This window comes from Colobus angolensis, unplaced genomic scaffold (assembly GCF_000951035.1).
Source record: "Colobus angolensis palliatus isolate OR3802 unplaced genomic scaffold, Cang.pa_1.0 Scaffold6, whole genome shotgun sequence".
NCBI lineage: Eukaryota > Metazoa > Chordata > Mammalia > Primates > Cercopithecidae > Colobus > Colobus angolensis.
In genome coordinates, this window is record NW_012119598.1 from 1,139,018 (window position 1) to 1,152,056 (window position 13,039).

At 43.0% G+C, this 13,039-nt stretch overlaps 1 protein-coding gene across 4 annotated transcripts in view; it reads left to right on the plus strand.

The window, feature by feature from the left end:
- EBF2 (early B-cell factor 2) overlaps positions 1-13,039 on the plus strand; it is a 201,329-nt gene that overhangs the window by 150,968 nt on the left and 37,322 nt on the right. For 3 of the 4 annotated variants that reach the window (XM_011962593.1, XM_011962592.1, XM_011962594.1), the window contains 3 exons: positions 4,099-4,216; positions 5,994-6,124; positions 7,094-7,220. In XM_011962593.1, the coding sequence (XP_011817983.1) occupies positions 4,099-4,216; positions 5,994-6,124; positions 7,094-7,220 (376 nt within the window). Of the gene's footprint in view, positions 1-4,098; positions 4,241-5,993; positions 6,125-7,093; positions 7,221-13,039 lie in introns of all 4 variants that reach the window. The other variant, XM_011962591.1, reaches the window with a different exon arrangement.

Sequence of the window (13,039 nt, forward strand, 5' to 3'; positions counted from 1 at the left end):
CATGAGAGGCCAGCGTGAGCCAGCAAGAGATTAAAATTTATTTCTATTGTTAATAGAAAATAATGAAGTGCATCTGAACCATCAGGGTATGTCATTCGGGAAATGTTCACTTTGGAACTGAGTCTCACTCCACCCAAATGGACAATGATGAAATCAGCTGGCTCACGAAAGCTCCATATTTTGTGGCAGGAACGCGTGGGGAGTATTAATGGATGGTATGACAAGGAGCTTGTGGAGTGAATTAAAGCAACCTCAGAGAGAAGGCTCTTTACCTCCATGTAATCCTCAGAGAGGGCCCAGGTTCCCCTTAGTGTGCCTAGGAAAGCTCATTAAGACTTAATGCCCACGGCTGGGTGCAGTGGCTCATGCCTGTAATCCCAGCACTTTGGGAGGCTGAGGCGGGAGGATCACTTGAGGTCAGGAGTTCTAGACCAGCCTGCCCAACATGGCGAAACCCACAAAATACAAAAATTAGCCAAGTGTGGTGGTGGGTGCCTGTAATCTCAGCCACTCGGGAGGCCGAGGCAGGAGAATCGCTTGAACATGGGAGGCAGAGGTTGTGGTGAGCTGAGATCAGGCCACTGCACTGCACTTCAGCCTTGGTGATAGAGCAAGACTCTGTCTCAAAAAAAGAAAAAAAGAAAAGAAAAGAAAATAAGGAAGAATTAAAGCCCAAAGCACCCTCTCCTTGTTTTCTCCTTTTTTTTTTTTTTTTCCAGAGATGACAGTTATGTCTTTGAAAATGCATTCACACACACAATTTGTAAGAGTGGTCTGATTCTTCTTTCTTCTCTCTCTTCTCCTATTATTTTCGGATGGTAGGCAATACTATCTTCAAGTTCATCTTAACCTCGTGACCATGAGGCTCTACCTCTCCCTTCGACTGTGACATGACCTTGTGTTTTGCTGAGATCACTTTGATAAGAACATGAGAACTTACGGGGAGTGATGGATGCCACCATCTTAATGTTTGCCACTGTGTGATAGGAACTTTCTGGAAGGAATTTCCCCAGATTGTAACATATTAACATGGACACAATTGAAAACAGACCCAGCACTAGACAGGCTGTACTCCTGAATTGTGAGCAATTATATTGATAATTTCCTGAATGACAACTGAGGTTCCTTTAAGTTTACTCTGAATCTCTGGGGCCTGTCACATATTAGAAGCTCAGTCAATTATCTGTTGGGTTGGATGACTGACACTCACTTATTCATGTAAAATTTTGCATAAGTTACCACCATGTTCAAGGTGTCAGACTCGATGAGATGATTTGTGGACTCATGGGTTTTAGGGATTTTCCCAAACCTATTACGCTAAAGATATGTAATAACTTAAAAAGATGTCATTGAAAAACTCTTTAGGGCAAAGAAAAAAATCAGAAGAGTATTGCTTTGCTGGTGGTGGAGGTAGGGTGGACTGGGAGGGAACACAGGATAACTTTTTGGGGAGATGGAAATAGTCTACTTCTTGATCTCAGTGTAAATTGGACAGTTAAGATTTGTGCATTTCAATGCATGTAAATTTTACCTACAAAAAAACCCAAACCTGTGATTATTATCATTGTCGAGTAGAGGTTTGGAAGCGGGTGGTGGTAAACAGTAGTCCCCCCGCCCACTTTTGAGGTTTCACTTTCTGTGGTTTCAGTTACCCAAGGTACAGTACAATAAGACATTTGGAGAGAAAAAGAGAGAAACCACATTTACATACTTTTATTTCAATATCTTTTTATAATTGCTCTATTTCAAATATTAGTTATTGTCATTAATGTCTTACTGCGCCTACTTTATAAATTATACTTTATCATAGGTATGTATAGGAAAAAGCATATTATAGGGTTTGATATTCTCTGAGGTTTCAGACATCCACTGGGGTCTTAGAGCATAGACCTCTTGGATAAGGGGTCTCCTGTGGCTGAGATGAGAATGGCGATATTTTGACAATTCTTGAAGCTGAATGATAAGTACTGGGGATTTATTGCTATCCTGTTTCTTTTGTTTGCTTGAAATTATTCGTAATAAAAGGTTTTTGAAATGCTGCCTCATTCCTTCATATTCAGAGGTAAAGTAGGGCTGGGCACTGTGACTCACTTCTGTAATCCCAGCACTTTGGGCGGCCGAGGCCGGTGGATCACTTGAGGTCAGGAGTTCAAGACCAGCCTGGCCAATACGGTGAAACCTTGTCTCTACTAAAAATACAAAAAGTAGCTGGGCATGGTTGCAGTCATCTGCAATCCCAGCTACTTGGGAAACTGAGACAGGAGAATTGCTTGAATCCGGGAGGCAGAGGTTGCAGTGAGCTAAGATGGTGCCACTGCACTCCAGCCTGGGCAACAAAGTTAGACACTATCTCAAAAAAAAAAAAGAAAAGAAAAAAAGATATGGCAGGATCAAGCCCCTTGCCCTCCATTTAATAAATAAGAAAGGACAATTACAAGTAGAATATCAACCATTTTAATTTGGGAGTAGACAGGAAGAGTCATTTTTAAACACGACTCTTCATTTTGTACCTATTTAGTGCCCTTCCTCAAAAAGTCCATACATGTGTGAGTATGTATATAACAAGTTATTGTTCTTTTCTTGAAAATAATAATAATAATGGCCAAGCATAACTGATGTGAACTGAGAAGTAGACCCATGTCTAGGGTGGCTTGTGTTCTGGATCAAGTGATTCGGTGGGAGCTCCACCCAGGTCCACTCCCTTCTGCTACGCTTGGTCAGCCTTTGCTGATAGCCACTTCTTTGAGCTTCTCCCCCACCCGGATCTGCAGCACACATGCTGGAACTTGATTCGATATCAATCTTTGTGCTACTTGTTTCCTGTGTTAACTATGATTCTCCAGCCAGAAAATGAACTCTTTGAGGTTAGGGACCATGCCTTGTAACTGTTGGTACCTATTTCCTATCTGCCTCTTCCTAGGACTTTCCCTAGAGCTTAGGCCATGGGATAACCTCTGTGTGTGAGTAATGTCATCTGTCTTATGGTCTGGTCAAGCCCAGCATGGGCAAGGCGGTTAGGACACGAACGCATCCCAGTTTGGCACACACAAAGCACTGTGCTGAATCCTTTGTATGTATTGCAGGTCGAGTATTCCTTATCCAAAATGCTTGGAACTAGAAGTGCTTCTGATTTGGGGTTTTCGAATATTTGCATCCTGTATTTACTGGTTGAGCATCCCTAATCTGGAAAATCCAAAATCCAAAATGCTCCAATGAACATTTCCTTTGAGCATCATGTCAGTGCTCAAAAAGGTTTAGATTTTGGAGAATCTTGGATTTCAGATTCTTGGACTAGGGATGTGTGCCTGTATCTCATTATACCTCATTTAAGCACTGTGAGATACACATTGCCATTTATATCTTACAGATAAGAAAAACTGAGATTAGACAAGATTAAGTAAGTTTTTCATGGTTGCAAGTTAGGCGACAGCAGGCCTGGGATTTGAATTCAGTTCTTCCTGACTCCAAACCCATATTCTCCCACTGCTCCACACCACCTCTCCCCTCGCCCTCATTAGATGCTACACGTTCTGTGTTTTCAACACCGAATTATGGCAACCTTATATTCTCAGCAAAAGTCGAGGCATCACTGCCACTACTCTCTACTGTGCAGCAACACCACAGACAATTCACCAGCCAGCATCTCAGTGCTGGGCATGATGTCAGGACCCGTCTGAAGTGCAAGAACCCATTCCGGAGCTTGGAGAAGTGACTTTCCAGCTGGTGTGTAGATCTCAGCTTCCACGTGGTACACAACCAGTTTTCTGTGGTGGAGGCTTTACTGGCAGTGGTGGTCTAGGTCTTTTGATAGAGAACCAGGTTTCTGGAAGCAGCAGGCGGATAGCCATTTTCTCCACTTCATTACATGGGTGTGCTTTGAGCAAAGATTCTTGACAATGCATGGATGAAGGGCAGCCACTTTTTCTGTAAAGTTCTGACATAATTACAGAAGGAGAAAACTCTGTTGAGTCCCAAGTTCTGTCCCATCTCCCCTTTGCTATATGGAATAGTGGCAAAAAAGAATTTTGGTGCATTTGCTACTTTATGTGAAACTAATTCCACTGCACCCGCTTTCTCCTTTTTACTTTAAATATGCAGGTTGTGTTGTCAACAACAGTGAACGTGGATGGACATGTCCTAGCTGTTTCTGACAACATGTTTGTTCATAACAACTCCAAGCATGGACGGAGAGCAAGAAGACTCGACCCATCAGAAGGTAGGGCTGCCTGCGCTCAGCATAGTAGACACATGAAATTCTCCACGAATTTCCTTGTTCGAACTTCAAATTTATGTCTCGCAGTCAGAGAAGAGAAAGTACACAGGACCGTGTGGGTTTTCTTCTTAACGAAGTTGTAAACACGGACTCCAGTCTGCTCCACTGTAAGCCCCACACGTCTACCAGCCCGTGCCAAGTCCTCATGCCTCCCACTCTCTTCCATTCTGTTCTGTGTTTTCCTTTTTGCGAGACGGGCATTTCAGGCAAACGTAGGCCTATGACATCTTAGTTAAACAGGAACACTGCAGTGCCAGACATGTATGAATAAGTGTCAGATGTGCCCTTAAACAGATTGTAGGCAAAACAAAACAATGTTTGGAAAGAAACTGACGCTAATTGATTTTTGTTTGCTTGGACAAGAAGAAATCATGGTCTGTTCTGGGTAGTTTTCCAAGTGCATTAAAGTAATTAGAAATACTGGTAACTGTTAAGCTTCAAGTTGTCCAAAAAATTAAAGTATATCGATGAAGATAACTGACAAATCTAAGTAAATTCCATTTTAGTTATTCCCCTTCCTTCTGCACGCCCCAACTCAGTGGTATAGAAAGACCTTATAAGACAGAATGTATGGTCAAATTAGGCTACTATTCTAGTGTGATGTTTTGTTATATATTACCACCCAACCCCACCTCCCACGCTAACTCAGCCTGAAAATGTATCTTGTATCACTGTAAACAGGAATTAATGAACTGAAAGAAAATGATTGAATCAGTAAAGAATTTGGAGTGGTGTTAATTCTCCCACAGTGAGCACTGAAAGGGGAGAAGAAAATCCCAGAGTTCAGGACTAGGAACCCATCCAGTTTCTTTTGACTGATTGGATGTGATTGACTGGCTGTTCAAAGGGGGCTCATGTTTTTGGAGTCCTGCCAAAGTTCTCCTCTACCTTTGACCCTGTCAACTTTGGAAATGGAGTGATGGATTGACTTTAGTTATGGCCTGAAAACCATATTGGGTTCCTGTTGGGATATAAAGTCCAGAGGCCTGGAGCATATGGAAGAAGTGGGGAAAATCCTTCCTACAAAGTTAGTAGAGTGATTAGAAATTGTCTCTTGATAGAGCTGAAAAAAGCCTTCAACTATGATAGATTTTGCTTTCTCCCTCTCTCTCTGGCCCATTAACAGGCCTTGTAAATCTTAACATCTTAGGGCAGAGGAGGTGGAGAGAGAAAGGGGATTTACACATTTCCAGTGTGATCAACTTATAAAAATATGGGCAAAAACAACAGGGTTTTTCAAACACCCTTTGCACAATTACCTAAGTGTTTTACTTTTTCATACATAATGGTCAACTCATTAGGCTTTAATGACTCAGTAAAAACCAACAGCCAATTAGGGAATGATGGCAAGTCAACAAATCTCAGCTTGAATTTCTTGGAATGACCAACAGCTTTCAAAAGCAGCCCATCCCCAACACTCTAAGCTTCAGCCATACACAGTGTCCAGCCCTTTGAATGCAAGGACTTTTTGTTTATTTGTGGTGTGTCCAATCCTTTGAAGGCAAGGATTCTTTTTCTTATCTGTGGTGGGGGATATCACAAAAATTATACATGAACCGTTTTTGTTTGTTTGTTTTTTAGCTCATCAGTTATCGTTAGCATTAGTGTATTTTATATGTGGCCCAAGACAATTCTTCTTCTTCCAACGTGGGCCTGGGAAGCCAAAAAGTTGGACACCCATGAAAGAACAAACCTGACTTTTTCTTTCCTGTCTTCTTAGCTACCCCCTGCATCAAAGCCATTAGCCCAAGTGAAGGCTGGACCACAGGAGGAGCCATGGTCATCATCATTGGGGACAACTTCTTTGATGGTCTCCAAGTGGTGTTTGGGACCATGCTTGTATGGAGTGAGGTAGGCAGAGGCATCAGGCTTACTCTGATTTCCTTTCGCCCAAAGATTGTTTTGATCTGGGAAACTAGTCATTCCTAGAGCATCAGCAGCACAAACACCAAGGGTAAAAAAGCATAGAAGTCATAGCAAATCGGGCATGAGTTTCTTAAGAAGATAAGTATCCACTGAAGTATTATTGAAAATGGTGAAAACTTAGAAATCTAGAATTGTAAAGTGATGGAATATCACTCCACCGTTAAAAAATGTTTTGAAAAACTTCAAATGATACAGGAGAAAGGATATGCTCACACTGTAATACTAAGCAGAAAAAAAAATAAGGATAATAGTGCCTATGGATGTAAAATCTAGTTATATAGCACACATTTATAGAAGGGTACTGGAAACATAACAAATGTTGATATTGATCATCTCTATGATGTTAATTTTTAAAAAATATTTTTCTATAATTTCCAAATGTTCTAAATTGGATGTGTTTGACTTCCATCATAATATAAAACATTACAAAAAGATCAGTGACAGTGCTAAGTTGGAGCTGGAACTTGTCAGATCAATATTTGAAGTCATAAGCAGGATAGGAGTTCAGCAGAGGAAAGGATTCCAGGGATGAGGGTGGGGTTGGTAGCAGGAGGTGAGAGGGACTTGGGCTGGGCTTGTAGAAATAAAGGACCTAGATTGGTTGAGTTGAGAGGAAATTCCAAGGTTGTGGGGCAGGGGGGTGGGGGGTGGAGAGAGAGAGAAAGAGAGAGAGACACACACACACACACAGAGGAACAGACAGAGACACACACACACAGACAGAGACAGGACAGGGATGTTCAGAGTGCATTTGGAGCTAGAAGTACTACAGTTAGAGTAGAGCAGAGAGAAAGAAGCCCCTAGGGAGCAATAGTGGGAGATGCTGTACACCTTATGTCCTTGGTGATGGCTTGTCTAATGGGTATTTTATTTCCCTGCCTATTCATTCCTCAGCTAATAACCCCTCATGCCATCAGAGTACAGACTCCTCCCCGGCACATCCCAGGTGTGGTGGAGGTGACATTATCTTATAAATCTAAACAGTTCTGCAAAGGAGCCCCAGGAAGGTTCATTTACACAGGTAGGTGAGAAAATGATGCCAAGAGAGGCTGGCTTCTGGTTTGCCTTTGCGCCAATTCCCAGCATCCTGATGTTTCTAGGTCTTTTTACTGGTGTGGAAAGAGTGAGCTGAGTGATAGATGTTGAATGGTGATGTGAAAGTTCACTTCTCAATTAGTATTTTACTTAAGCAACTTCTGCATGATCTGAGAGATCACAGCAGCTCATTTCAGGAACACACCTCTACAAATTTAACTCTATTAGAACCATGCTAGAACCATCCTTTATCCACGTGGTCAGATTAAACAATGGAGAGTTATTGGCTGTAACTATATTTTCTTGAAAAGATTCAAGAGAGTTGCCCAGTGACGTTGGAGAGCAATTTGAAGTATTTTAAAACTTCAAGAAGGTAAAAATCATATGTTGGTCAATATTTGTTGAACTTCTACTTTGTATCAATTGCTTTTTCTAAGCAAAGGGTATGGATGACATGTAAGACATGATCCCTTCCCCATTTGGAAGTTTAGAAACTTTTGAAGGAGACAACGGTATATTGTGAAGAATAGCTGGTGAATTCATAAATTTGAAAGGTTTGGTATTTCCAATGAACGGAATATGAGTTTCAGAAAGAGTTTAGTATGGGCAAGAGTAATGGGGTGAGGTGCCAAGGAAGATACGAAAATTGAAGACCATATTTAAGGGCAGGGAGAATTTGGATGGGCAAAGAGAGAAAGGGAGAATGTTCTCACTATGGTAATCACATAGGCAAAGGCCACAGGGTGAGGTGAGCACATTCCTACAGGACCAAAAGCTCGTCTGACAGCTGTGGCAATGCATTTTGTACTTACACTAGAACTTATCCGACATGTGCTAGGCGTGTGTATTAGTCCATTTTCATGCTGCTGATAAAGACGTACCCGAGACTGGGTAATTTGTAAAGAAAAAGAGGTTCAATGGACTCACAGTTCCACATGGCTGGGGAGGCCTCACAATCATGGCAGAAGGCGAAAGGCACATCTTACATGGCAACAGATGAGAGAATGAGAACCAAGCAAAAGGGGAAACCCCCTATAAAATCATCAGATATCGTGAGACTTATTCACTACCATGAGAACAGTATGGGGAAAACTGCCCCCATGATTCAACTCTCTCCCACCGGGTCCCTCCCACAACACATGGGAATTATGGGAGCTACAATTCGAGGTGAGATTTGGGTGGGGACACAGTCAAACCATATCAGCATGGGAGGGAAACAAAGCATAAAACAGCTTAAAAACCTTATGTAGTACCTAGTGTAGTCAAATTCCTAGAGACGGAAAGTCAAATGGTGGGTACCAAGGGTTAAGGGAGGGGAAATTGGGGATTTGTTTAATGGGTCCAGAGATTCAGTTTTGCAAGACAAAAAGAGTTCTGGATATGGATGGTGATGATGGTTGTACAGCAATGTGAACTACTTAGCCCAATTGAGCTGTACACTTAAAAATGATTAAGATGGTAAATTGTATGTTATGTGTATTTTACCACATTTTTTTAAAGTTAAAAACAAAAGAAGCCTGGTAAGGGAGTTTAGACTTGACTTGTCAGGAAATAAGAAGGCATTGAGGGTTTCTGTGCAAGGAAGAGTAACTCAAAGATAATGTCTTCAAAAAAAGAAATGGTGTTGATATAAAGACTGAGTTAATTGGGGAACAACTAGAGGCAGGAAGATCAATGAGGTATTATACTTTGACAGAGAAAATAAAGAGTATAGATAAAAAAATATATAAACCAAAAAATATAGCAGGCATATTGTAAATTTTTAAAAATATTATTTTATAGATAGTATAGTCTCTCATTTGTGCTCTGATTCCTACTCTTGTTAAAGTGTCAATGTCTGGCTAGCTACCAATTAGGAGTAGATGGAAAGAGGTAATTTTTAGGTCTATTTATTTAAAATTTAGCCTTTGAATTTTCTGTCCTGAGATAAGCACATCTCAGGTGTTATTTTCTGTGGTTCTATGGGAGATTCTATCGCAGTCACAATAAAAAAATTACTGTTCCAGTTCCAAAGGGATGTAGTTCATTCATTCAAACTAGTATTTATGACCTGCCTGCCATGGGCTGGCACAGCTCTAAGCTCTGGGGTATAGAAGGGAGGAAGGTAAAGTCCCCCATCTTCATAAAGCTTATATTATAGAGGGGAAGACAGATAAGAAAGAAAATAAGTGATATAATTTCAGATAGTGAGAAGTAAGGGAAGGAGAGTGAGGGAGGGTTGGGCAGGCTGGTTAGGGAGGCCTCTCTAGGAGGGGACATGGAGCAGAGACCTGAATCCCAGGATGGGGCCAGCTGTGGAAATCCATCCCCCCTTCTCTCCTTCCTCCATCCTGCTCTCCATCCACCTTCCCTCCTCCATCGCAGGAGCTCCCTGGGGCTGGGTTTTCTGTTTGGTCCACTGGTATTCACTGGAGAAGTGCCTGGAAGTCCGTGAATCTGGGGGAGGGGAGTTGTCACAGGTAGAGGGTACAGCAAGATTACAAGTGGGCGGGGGGCCTGGTGTTGATGGGGAAGAGCAAGAATGCCCGTGTGGCTGGAGTGGAGTCAGTGGGGAAGAGAGTGATGGGAGATGAGGTTGGAAAGTCAGGCAGGGCAAGGACTTTGGATGGGAAGACATGGAAGGTGTTGAGCAGACGAGCAACCAGCATCTAGACAGCATTTAAAGCCACAGGACTGGATGAGATTACCATGATAGGGTGGAGAAGTCCAAATATGGTGCCTTGGGAACACCAGCATGCAGGATTAAAGATGACAGGAGGAACCTGGGAAGAGGCCTGAGAAAGAGTGGTCAGGGTAGGAGGAAACCAGGAGCGTGGGCTATCCCTGAAGTCAGTTGGAGAGTGGGTCTTATTCCAGGACACTTTTTGCATGTAGAGCTTCTGATATCTCTAGTGTTTCAAAGACACCCCTAGACATGAGTGATGGAGCTGGCCTATAAGGAGATGGGTAGGTATCATAACAGGCACATTGCAGCCAATCCTCAACTCTCTATTGAAGTAAAGAACAATCTCAATAATGAGTAGGGCCATTGATGTAGACATTTGGAACCAGGTGTTGTGTACGTGTGTGTGTGTGTGTGTATAAAAGAGGTCCTCACCCTTGGCCACACTTTAAATGATCAGTGCCTAGGTCAAACCCCAGACCAATTAGACATGAATTTCTGAAGGTAGGACCTAGGTAGAAGTGTCACCCATTTATTTACTCAACAAACACGTGCTCTGAACACACAAAATCAATAATATCAGTACACCTCTATCAGCTTACAGTTCTAGAATGGGAGATGTCAAAAGCCAAAAAAAAAAAAAAAAAAAATGGGAGATGGCTACTGTTACATTATAATAATTAGATTCAGCCCCTAAAATTTAAAAAAAAGGGTAATAGGGGCACTATGCAGGGAGTGACTAGCTTTGGGGAATCAGGGAAGGCTTCCCAGAGGAGGTAGTAATAGATGACATTTTTGAAGCAAAGTAGGAATTTGCCAGACAGAATGCGGACGCTGTGGTCGACAGATCTTGGAAACACAGTACCTAGCAAAAGAGGAGCCCATACACCTGTGAAAATAACAGATGTTATGTTATATGTAAATTCAAATAATTTGAGAGATTAAGGGACTATGAAGATCATCTAGTCAAAGTCCTTCTTTTGCAGAAGAGAAAACTGAAACCTAAGCAGAAGTGATTTGCTAGTAATTGCCTGTTGAATTAAAGATGGTATTAGAACCAAGATTCAGTCCTCTGGCCATCGTGCCTGGTGTCTTTCTGATGCTACTTTAGCAAGTCATATCAGAAAATATCTCTGTTTTCTTCATGTGCTGAGGCATTAACAACTTTTGCGTGAAGTGTATATTTATTGAGCAATGCTCGCTGTGCTCAACATTGAGCTCTATGCTGGGGCTATTGGAGAGAAGTCAAACCAGTGTCTCCCACCTTCCTGACATTACAACATGCTGACATAAAGTTGAACTGCTCATGCTCTGGAATTAGATACCTGGACTCATAGCGTGGCTTGCCTCCTGAATTGTTCTTGAATCTTGGGGAAGTGACTTAACCTCTTTTCCCCACATCTGTAAAATGGGCTACCTACAGAGCTGAGGACTAAAGGATACAGTGCATGGCAACTGTGGTGGGCTGGCAAAGGTTTAACAACTGGCTCTTCAGGAAGGTGATTTTCTTTTTTAAAGCATGGATTTATACCATTTACTGATTTCCATGGTCAAATACTCTCACCATGGCAGATTGCAAGCTACCACTCAAATAGCTCACGATGTTCCTGAAAACTTCACCACCCGCCTTCACAAGCTGGTGCAGCCAGGTCTCTTCATGGAAAGTACCTGGGATAGAGAGTGGATAGAATGGCCCATATCTTATTAGTCAAAAAGTGGTTTATTATTTATATTATTATTACTGAAATGGGAAAAGTCCCCTTGTCCCCCTCGCAGGGTGTGCGATGGGGCTGTGGCTCGCTTCTCCAGTGCCCCACTGCTCAGACCTCTAGGGGAGCATGCAGACGGGCAGGCTGTGGGGCTCTGACCCCATGGCAGTGTCTAGGGGTGAATGTTTACTGCTGAAGCCCCAGTGGGGGTGTGTTACAGGTGTTCTTTTTAATTTAGCTTTCCATAGGCGGCTTGTGTTACTCAGCTCAATTAAACCCCTGTCTTATCACAAGGACAGAGGGCTTTCATATTCCAAGGTTCTTGCTTTGGTGTAGCAGAAGAATTGGATCACACCTGGGCTTGGAGAAGGAGTGCAAGGTTTTATCGAGGAGAGGTAGCTCTCAGCAGATGGGGGAGCCAGAAGGGAGATGGTTTGCGCCCGGCCTCTCGGCAGCCCAGGTTCTCCTCTGACTGCCCCAGCCACATTCTGTGTTGTTCTGCCGGTTGGTGGCCTGCCGGTGCCTGTTGGTGCATTCCTCTGGATGTCCAGCTGGCCAGGTGTTCCTCCGCTGATGTATGTCTGCCTTCTAGGGTCTTGGGGTATATATAGGCACAGAATGGGGGCATGGCAGGCCAGGATGGTCTTGGGAAATGCAACATTTGGGCAGGAAAGCAAAAATGCCTGTCCTCACTTAGGTCCATGGGCACAGGCCCAGGGGTGGAACCCTAGCCAGGGACCACGCCTTCCCTTCCCCAGCACTTCCATTCCCCACTTCCGTATCATTTAAAGGTACCATACCATTCCCTTGCCAGTACTTCTATATCATTAACATTAGCCTTATCAGTATGGAGACTGAATTAAACAAGGAATTGCAAACCTGATGAGGACTACAAGGAGTTGTGTAGGATGCTGGGAACATATGCCAGGGGAATTGAACCTCCTTAAACTGAGTTGATGGGGAGGATTTAGAATAGACGAGAGGAAACAGTATGTGCAAAGGCCCTGGGGTAGGCAAGAACATTGGATATATTTTATGAACAGAGCAGAAAGAATAAGTTTAAGAGAGGCTGCATTCAAGCTGCAAGGGAGGGCAGGGGCCAGGTCACATCAAGGCTTGCTTTTTTCAGCTCTTCTTCAAGCGCAGTGGGAAGCTTTGGGAATATTGTCACCATCAGATTTGCCTTTTAAAAGATCATTTTGGCTACAGTGCAGAGGATAGCTTGGAAGCCAGGTTGGATGCAGGGAGGTCACTTGGAGGCCAGTGGGGTGGCCCAGGCCAGAAATGATGGTAGCTTGGAGCAGAGTGCTGGCGGTGGGGACAGGCAGAAGTGGATAAAATTTAGGAGGTAGCATTGACACAACTTGATTGATTGGATGGGGTGAAGGTTGGGGAGGGGAGGGAGGGGACGATGCTCAGGTTTCAGAGTTGAAA